The sequence below is a fragment of the Nansenia antarctica genome, assembly GCF_963989245.1.
Source record: "Nansenia antarctica genome assembly, chromosome: 5".
Lineage (NCBI taxonomy): Eukaryota > Metazoa > Chordata > Actinopteri > Argentiniformes > Microstomatidae > Nansenia > Nansenia antarctica.
The window spans coordinates 1,684,479-1,694,510 of record NC_137690.1 but is presented as its reverse complement, the minus strand read 5'-3'; the positions used below and the strand labels follow the sequence as shown (position 1 = coordinate 1,694,510).

Genomic DNA, 10,032 nt, shown 5'->3' with positions numbered 1-10,032 from the left:
TGTGTGTGTGTGTGTGTGGGTGTGGGTGTGGGTGTCTGTCCGTGTGTGTGTGGGGAGGGGTCTTGATTATGATTATGATGATGATTGTGTGTCTGTCTGTCTGTCTCTGTTTGTGTGTGTCTGTGTCTCTGTGTGTGTGTGTGTGTGTGTGTGTGTGTGTGTGTGTGTGTGTGTGTGTGTGGGTGTGGGTGTGGGTGTGGGTGTGTGTGTCTGTCCGTGTGTGTGTGGGGAGGGGTCTTGATTATGATTATGATGATGATTGTGTGTCTGTCTGTCTGTCTCTGTTTGTGTGTGTCTGTGTCTCTGTGTGTGTGTGTGTGTGTGTGTGTGTGTGTGTGTGTGTGTGTGTGTGTGTGTGTGTGTGTGTGTGTGTAGGCATGGCGCCCCAGTACACCATGCAGATGGCGGAGCGTCTGTACACGCAGGGCTACATCAGCTACCCGCGCACAGAGACCAACCACTACCACGACAACTTTGACCTGAAGGGGGCGCTGCGCCTGCAGGCCAACAACCCCTATTGGGCCCAGGAGGTGACACACACACACACACACGCACACACACACACACACACACACACACACACACACACACACACACACACACACACGGGGACAGAGAGACACACACACACACACACACACACACACACACGGGGACAGAGAGACACACATACACACACACACACACACACACACACACACACACACACACGGGGACAGAGAGACACACATACACACACACACACACACGGGGACAGAGGGGAGGGGGAGGGGGAGGGGGAGGAGGAGGAGGAGGAGGGGAGGAGGAGGAGGAGGAGGAGGAGGAGGAGAGGGGGGGGGGAGGGGGAGGAGGAGGAGAGGGGGAGGGGGAGGGGGAGAAGGAGGAGAGGGGGAGGGGGAGGAGAGGGGGAAGGGGAGGAGGAGGAGGGGGGGGAGGGGGAGGAGGAGGAGGGAGGAGAGGGGGAGGGGGAGGAGGAGGGGAGGAGGAGGAGAGGGGGAGGGGGAGGAGGAGGAGAGGAGGAGGGGGGGAGGGGGAGGAGGAGGGGGGGGAGGGGGAGGAGAGGAGGAGGAGGGGGGGGGGGGAGGGGGAGGAGGAGGAGGGGGATGATGAAGATGGTGATGATGATGATGTTGATGATGATGATGATGATGATGGTGATGATGATGATGTTGATGATGATGTTGATGATGGTGATGATGAAGGTGATGATGATGATGATGGTGATGATGGTGATGATGATGATGATGAAGGTGATGATGATGAAGGTGATGATGATGAAGGTGATGATGATGGTGATGATGATGATGATGATGGTGATGATGAAGGTGATGATGATGATGATGAAGGTGATGGTGATGATGATGTTGATGATGATGAAGGTGATGATGATGATGATGATGAAGGTGATGATGATGATGATGGTGATGATGATGAAGGTGATGATGATGATGATGAAGATGATGATGATGATGGTGATGATGATGAAGGTGATGATGATGATGATGAAGGTGATGATGATGATGATGCTGATGAAGGTTGCCCCCCCCAGGTGAAGGCTCTGCTGTCTGAGGGTCTGAACCGGCCCAGGAAGGGAGCTGACGCAGGAGACCACCCCCCCATCACCCCCATGAGGGCTGCCTCAGAGGCCGAGCTGGGTGGGTCCCCCCCTCCCCCCCTACCACCCCCCCATCCACCCCAACCCTCTACCTCCCTCTTCTCTGGGACATGTAGTTCACCCATATCATCTGTAATGAACTACAACTTGAGTGTCTCTTACCTGTGACTTCCTGTCTCCCCTAACAGGAAGTGACGGGTGGCGCCTGTACGATTACATCACACGCCACTTCATCGCCACGGTGAGCCACGACTGCAAGTACCTGCAGACCACCATCTCCTTCAGCATCGGTGGGGAGGCCTTCTCCTGCAGCGGCAAGACTCTGATATCGGCTGGTAAGGTCTGACGAGATCACCCCTTAGCACGAGATCACCCCTTAGCACGAGATCACCCCTTAGCACCCCTAACCTTAGGACGAGATCACCCCTTAGCACCCCTAACCTTAGCACGAGATCACCCCTTAGCACCCCTAACCTTAACCTTAGCACCTGTAACCTTAGGACGAGAGCTGGATATTTCTTTCTTTTTTGGGGGGGGGGGGTGGGGGGATAATAATAAAAATAACTTTTATTTGTATAGCGCTTTTCCTGCAAACGTTGCAGCTCAAAGTGGTTCAATCATTATAGAATCATCATTTAGTCATTTAAAGGCAACATTAAAAAGCTGGGTTTTTAGTCTTGACTTGAACATATGTGCTGAGGTTGCATCCCTAATGTAAACTGGCAGTGAGACACAATCTGGAGCATAAAATGAGAATGCAGCCTCACCAAATCTCTTCTTTTGTACATGTGGTACACAGAGAACACCAGCGTCAGAAGACCTGAGAGCTCTATTGGGCTGATATGAAGACCTGAGAGCTCTATTGGGCTGATATGCTAGCAGAAGACCTGAGAGCTCTATTGGGCTGATATGCTAGCAGAAGACCTGAGAGCTCTATTGGGCTGATATGCTAGCAGAAGACCTGAGAGCTCTATTGGGCTGATATGCTAGCAGAAGACCTGAGAGCTCTATTGGGCTGATATGCTAGCAGAAGACCTGAGAGCTCTATTGGGCTGATATGCTAGCAGAAGACCTGAGAGCTCTATTGGGCTGATATGCTAGCAGAAGACCTGAGAGCTCTATTGGGCTGATATGCTAGCAGAAGACCTGAGAGCTCTATTGGGCTGATATGCTAGCAGAAGACCTGAGAGCTCTATTGGGCTGATATGCTAGCAGAAGACCTGAGAGCTCTATTGGGCTGATATGCTAGCAGAAGACCTGAGAGCTCTATTGGGCTGATATGCTAGCAGAAGACCTGAGAGCTCTATTGGGCTGATATGCTAGCAGAAGACCTGAGAGCTCTATTGGGCTGATATGCTAGCAGAAGACCTGAGAGCTCTATTGGGCTGATATGCTAGCAGAAGACCTGAGAGCTCTATTGGGCTGATATGCTAGCAGAAGACCTGAGAGCACTATTGGGCTGATATGCTAGCAGAAGGTCTGAACATATTCTGGTGCTGTGCCAGTGAGAGCTTTATAAACAAGCAGAAGGATCTTGAAATCTATTCTGAACTTAACAGGAAGCCAGTGCAGGCCATCTTGGGACAAAGTATACCATATATACGGTGCAGGGTTCTATTGTTTAATTCTAGGACACTGTTTCCTGCTCAACAGGTAATAAGGTATGAGTCTCTGTGTTCAAGGCTCACAAGCAGAATTATGTCAGGAATGTGTGTGTGTATGTGTGTGTGTGTGTGTGTGTGTGTGTGTGTGTGTGTGTGTGTGTGTGTCTGTGTGTGTGCGGCTCATGTCATCTTAACACAAATCCATTTCCTGTTGTTGATGTTTTCTTATAATTCACCATCCTGATTGGCCTTGTGATCACCCCCCCACACACACACACACACACACACACACACACACACACACAGGGTAGTCTGGATTAGATGATTGAAGTTGTACTTTTATTGGTTATATACCTTATACAGTCTGTCTGATTCAGATAGAGACGTTTACATGGAACATACTGGAGAAGCACTGAAGTAGATATATTATGTTCATATATAGAAAACATTTTATACAATCAGTCAATCAATCAATCAATCAATCAGGGTTCTATTGTTTCATTCTGTCAACAAGTCCATGTTTACAAACATCAGTTATACCAACTGACACAATCAAAAAGTGATGAAAACTAAATCATGACAGAAAGATGCTACATTAGCAACGAGTGATTATCAACACAACATCATGGAGGACATGAAGAGATGTTCTGTAGCTAGAGAGCTGCTCATCCTCTCCCTCCATCAGGTGGGTCTCATTAGACTCACACTGAAACACACATCCAGTCACTTCTGCGTACCATCAAAGAGCCACCAACTAATGTAAACCGTAGATCAGATACATTAGCAGTGGATGTGTTTGACATATCTGTGATGCTCGAGAAATGACACAGAACTTCCACCGGTCCTTGTTGTTATGGTTACGTTTAGGTAAGACATTTACATCATAATCAAAGGGTTTATTCATCTTTTACATTGCTGACTGGCTTTAAGGACATTAGTAAGTGTTATTGATGTTTGATTGTCTCAGAGGAACACTAAGGTCTAAGTACTGTGAGTTAGTTCATCGTTGATTCAGACAGGCAAGGCAGGTTTATCTGTACAGCACATTTCATACAACAGGGCCAATTCAAAGTGCTTTACCTACGGCATAAAACAAAATACAGAAAAAGAAGGATACAAAGATAAATAAGAAAATATTCTTTTTGAAAAAAGAATCAGAGGGCGTAACCATGGATACAGACACCTTCGCTGGTAACACCCTCAGAGGATGACTGTTATGACCATAATTCCTGATAAATGGAAAGACTTTCTCAGTGAAGGTGTGTGTGAGTGTGTGTAGGTGTGTGTTAGTGTCAGGGTCAGAGAATGACAGCTTTCCTCTGTCCCAGTCCAGCTGCACTCTGACCCTCTGGGGCTTCTGGCTCACTCTGAGGTGAGTGTATAGACCACCTGGACCACGTGTATAAAACCAACTATCAAACCACCCAAGCCACCAGGTTCCATCGAAATAGCCTGAGACTCCCTTCCTGCCTGCAGACTCTGTCATCACACCCAGGCCATAGTCTGGACTCCCCCCCACCTCAACGTCCCAGCTGTGTGTCCCTGAGTCAAAGCCCTCAGAGCCCAGGACCACAGCATAGGAGTCAAACCTCTCTGGGTTGTCAGGAAGCTGCTGTGTCTCTTCTCTGTGTCTCACACTGGTCAGATCCCCAGATAGGATGAGTTCTGGGTGGGCAGTGTTGGGGTCCAGAATCACAGGAGTGTATTCCACTATTCCCTGCATCTTCTCCCAGACTCTGAACTGCAGGTTGCCCAGGTGCTTTGCCACGTCTATCAGCGCTCCTGAAACCATCTCTGGATCCGGCAGTGTGCTCTGGGCTCTGTCCATGGAGGCCTTGAGGTTCAGCAGGAATGTGATGTCATCAGCTTTTAGCTCCTCCTCCATGGCTCTGACTGTGTCTGAAAGTGATGATATCTCCTCAATCTTCCTCTTCATCACCTGACTCTTCTGCTCCTCTTCCTCCCTCAGTGCAGTGATCCTGACTCTCTCTTCATCTCGTAGAAACTGGTGAAGCTTCTCAAACTGCTCCTTCATCTGCCTCTCTGTGCGCTGGGCCTGGCTCTCAATATGTTTAGCTGTTTCATCACAAGTCAGTTTTGAAAGGTCTTCAGCTTCTCCTTTAAGGGTTTCAGTGCAGTCTGGAGTTCACTCTTATGATCCAGTACGGCTTCATCTACTGGGCAACAATAATGTTTTTTGTGCTGTTTTGAATCTCGACACACCACACAGATGGGCTGTTTATCCTCCAGACAGAAGAGCTTGAGTTTCTCACTGTGCCGACTGCAGAGCACCTCAGACCCTGCTGCAGCTCTCTGACTTCTCTCCTGTAAGAAGTCCTCACACAGGTTCTTTAACACCAGGTTACAAGGAGGATCCATGGATGATTTTCTCCTGCACATTGGACATTCGTGAGTGTCTTTCTGTTTCCAGAATTTCTGCAGACAGGTTTTACAGAAGCTGTGGCTACAAAGGAGGACGACAGGATCCTTGAAGATGTCACAGCAACTAGAACAGGAGAGATTCGCCTCAGAGAGAGAGGTTTTAGACGCCATTTTCTCACCACCTCTGTCTCCCCTGTAATGACTTCTGAGGTGAAAGTTCACTTCTGAAAACTCACCGCGTTGAAGTCAGCAGGAAGTCAATTCCAGATTTTGACGGTGTTGCTTCTTCCTTGGTGGTTGTTTTGAATGTTGATGGTAAATGAGTGTAAAGTCCTTCAGAGAGTCCTACATATGTAATGTTGTTGCTAGTGAACGGCAGCACCAGAGAGCTGAATGTTAGCCTTCTGTGGGGTTCACTTCTGCTCTCCACTGTTTCCTGCTCAACAGGTAATAAGGTATGAGACTCTCACAAGCAGAATTATGTCAGGAATGTGTGTGTGTGTGTGTGTGTGTATATGTATGTATGTATGTACATTAATGTGTGTGTCTGTGTGTGTATGTATGTATGTACATTAATGTGTGTGTGTGTGTGTCAGGGTTTCCGTTAGAAAAAATTGCCGCCGGACATCGTGTCCGGGAAGATTTCGATTTACCGGACAAACGTGATATATTCCGGTCATCTGATTAAAATATATATATATATTTTTTTTTTCAAAATCATATTTTTTTTTTCTCCAAATCTAATATAGCTGTTTGTCGCGGTGATTACTGTTGTGTAGCGGCCTATATATGCCATTTAATGTCTATTTCTCATCCGATACGATTAGATGCGAGCTATATAATATATAATAATATAACATGATTCGCATGCGCGCTATGCCATTATGTCCAGCGCTGAACGGGCGCCTCACTGGGAACTGAACAGACAGCATCGATCAATGAACGGACTCCACATTACGTTAACTGAAGTTTGTTAAATTGTTTGGGATTAATGTGAGTTTTCTATTTTCTCTTTCCAGTTTTACCCTTTTTTTTATCAATAAAACAACGTAATTTGGTCTCGCTGGTTGGGAAGGCATTTCGTTTAGCTGCCTGTCAAATCATACTTAATCGGACTCGGGAGTATGACAATGAGGAGAACATAACTGTTTTTGTATGTCGTCCTGAAGACCGGCTGTTAGATCATATCGCTGAAGTTTGTCTCCATAGTGTAAATGTTGTCCGTTTCGTTTGTTATCCGCTCCGCTTCGGGACACCATTTTCAGCTGAGCACCAAACACACACACACAACACTGCCCGAGAGAGAAGGACCCGCCCCCTTTAGTTAGCCTATAGGCTATAGGCTAACTAAAGGGGGCGGGTCCTTCTCTCTCGGGCAGGCTAACTAAAGGGGGCGGGTCCTTCTCTCTCGGGCAGGCTAACTAAAGGGGGCGGGTCCTTCTCTCTCGGGCAGTGTTGTGCGTGTATGAGTGTGTGTGTGTTTGGTGCTCAGCTGAAAATGGTGCCCCGAAGCCAAATTGTGCTTAGAGGGAATTATTTTCACCGGACATTATGTCCGACGAGTTTTCAATTTGTCGGACTTCAACACATTTTACCGGACAAAGACCGGTAATTACCGGTTAACGGAAACCCTGGTGTGTGTGTGTGTGTGCACATGGGATGAGTGGTGTGTGTGTGTCTGCATGTGCGTGTGTGTGTGTGTGTATGTGTGTATGTGTGTGTGTGTGTGTGTGTGTGTGTGTGTGTGTGTATGTTAGCCTGCACTATTCTCCTGTCTCACTTCCATGTGAGGTCGGCGTTACCATGGTGACGTGCTCCCATGTGCTGGATTCATCCAGATTGGAATACACACACACACACACACACACGGCACATACATACACACACACACACACACACACACACACATGGCACACACACATACGCACACACACATACACACACACACACACACACGCATATACACACACACACACACACACACACATGGCACACACACACGCACATGCAGACACACACACAAAACAAACTTTCCTATCTCTGGCAGTGTAAGCGAGCTAAGGCCATTCTGATTATTCTTAACAACAGTGAATTCTCCGCCCCTCCCCCGTGCCCCAGTAATTGCGAGCAAGTGCATTTATACTATCAGCAAAAGTGTCGGGGAGAAAAGCCAATTGACAACGCACTCCCATCACCACCATGGCACAATACTGTACCCAACACGGAGCCGGCCTGTCTCCCAGACACTGCGTATTTTACGCACGCTGAGGTGGAGACTGTGCTGCGCGATCTCCCCAACAATAAATCCAGTGGCATGGATGATGTCTCTTATGAGTCTCTCAAAGCTACACAGCCTGATGTATTAACATCTATCTTTAATACCTGTTTGGACAATAAAAGAGTGCCCGGCTCATGGAAAGGTCCTCTTGTTCATAGAATACCCAAAAAGGACAATATCCCGGACAATCCATCAACCTGGAGAGACATTTCACTTCTTCCTACCATTTATAAGGTGTTCATGAAATGCATTCTTGCACAGGTTTTACCATGGCTTGTTGATGAAAACATATTATCCTCTAAGCAGAAGGCCTATGTTAACCATCAGGGCATGAATGAGCATGTGTTTTGTCTCAAGACAGGTATTGATGATTTTAAGCATGGGTCAAGTACATTTTATACTGTGTTTCTTGATTTTCATGATGCATTCGGCACTTTAGCACATAATGTCATGTTAAGAGCTCTGAAAGACATACATCTACCCAAGGTTTTTTATGACATTGTTAAAGATGTGTACTCTGGTTCATTCATTCAGGTAATCTGTGGTAAACAGCTCACAGATCCAATACCTCTCCAAATTGGTATCAAGACAGGCTGTCCATGGAGTGCAGTCAATTTTGTACTCGTCATAAATCACTGGTTAAAGTTGCTTTGTAACTGTGCTCCCTCAAATATCATTTCCCCTAACCTTGTCCAGGGGTATGCAGATGATGTGGTCATAGCCTCCAGGCAGGAGGAAGTTATTAACACCATGCTCTCCAGAACTGACTCCTTTTTGGACTGGTCTGGATTAGAGGTTAAATATTCCAAATGTGCAGTGTTTTATGAAAGGCGGAGCGGGGGAAACCGTTGGTACCGATCTAAATCAGATACCACACCTGTATTCAAAATCAATAACCAGCCACTCAGAGCTTATTCATTGCATGAAACATACACATATCTGGGTCATAAATTCAACGTGGCAGGAGAGTGGAAAGATCAAGTTGCAGACATAATTTCTGAGTACTCCACCAGGCTTGATTTGATAGATGCATCACCCCTGCCACTCATCATGAAACTAGAAGCAGTCAGACAAATAGCCCTGGTCAAGGTTCAGCATCTGTTTTCTAATGTACACATTCCACGCAAGTCTCTACGTGAAATGAACGATAAGACCGTACTTTTGTTTAGAAAGTGGATTGACCTCTTTCATAGCAAATTCACTAACGGGTCGGTGTGCGTCGTGGACCCAGGTGCGGTGCGGGACAAAGTGACAATGCATGTCGTAGTGTGTGTGTGTGTGTGTGTGTGTGTGTGTGTGTGTGTGTGTGTGTGTGGACTGAACACTCATACCACACGTGACATCATATTCCACAGCAAACAGGAGGGCGGACTCGGAGTTCCTAACTTTGAGTGGACTTATTTTGCCACCAGACTCAGCCATCTCCTGAACATGCTGAACAGTGACGACCAGTGTGTGAGGGAGATGGCTAGAGCCTCACTGTTCTTGGACTTACGGAGACGCAAGGTCCCCATGGCGCGTCCATCAGAGTCTAGTTTCCTGGGATTTAAGAGGAAAGCCAGTGGAAAGTTGGACACTCACTCCCCTGGATTCGGAGTGTGGTCTGATTGGCCTGACCTCAACGATCTCTGCGGCTGGAACAACGTGGCCCTGGAGTGGGTGGGGTCAAACTCAGTGGTGGTGGCTGTCTCTGAGGAGATCATCACTGACCCCAGCATCTCAGTGAGGGCAACCATTAACATCTGTGGGACAGATCATCTTCTCCCACCAGTCAATACCCGGGGACACCTTATGATGGCGCTACGACAAAGACAACGACAGCACTGGACTGAACTGAAATTGCAAGGGAAGCTGGCATGTCTCCCTGCTGCTGATCACTCTGTCTCTCACGCAGTGTTCAAAAGTGTAACTCTTGACGAGTGTATTGTCACCTTCACTTTAAAAGCTAGGCTGCAGGTCTTACCAACGAAGCTAAACCTCTTCATCTGGCTTCCTGACAGTCATAGCCCACACTGCATACATCACAGTCACCAGCAGATAACTGAAACCATGCCCCACATCTTAAATGGTTGTCATGCTTATAAAGGGCTCTACATATGTAGGCATGATCGAATTGTGGATCTGATTTCAGAGGGTGTCTTTTCCATATTCAG

The 10,032-nt window shown here is 47.3% G+C and overlaps 1 protein-coding gene and 1 pseudogene across 2 annotated transcripts in view; one reads left to right on the top strand and one right to left on the bottom strand.

Moving 5' to 3' along the window:
* Positions 1 to 377: 377 nt before the first annotated feature.
* top3b (DNA topoisomerase III beta) overlaps positions 378 to 10,032 on the top strand; it is a gene marked incomplete at both ends in the record, with an annotated part of 21,266 nt that continues 11,611 nt past the window's right edge. Inside the window, 3 exons of the mRNA XM_080531233.1 lie at positions 378 to 530; positions 1,550 to 1,655; positions 1,804 to 1,950. Coding sequence (XP_080387359.1) covers positions 378 to 530; positions 1,550 to 1,655; positions 1,804 to 1,950 — 406 coding nt within the window. The remainder of the gene's footprint in view (positions 531 to 1,549; positions 1,656 to 1,803; positions 1,951 to 10,032) is intronic.
* Positions 4,286 to 5,772, bottom strand: LOC308159082 (E3 ubiquitin-protein ligase TRIM39-like; annotated as a pseudogene). Its single transcript has 2 exons — positions 4,441 to 5,772; positions 4,286 to 4,299 (listed from the first exon to the last, which is right to left on the bottom strand). The product of its transcript is annotated as an E3 ubiquitin-protein ligase TRIM39-like (transcript).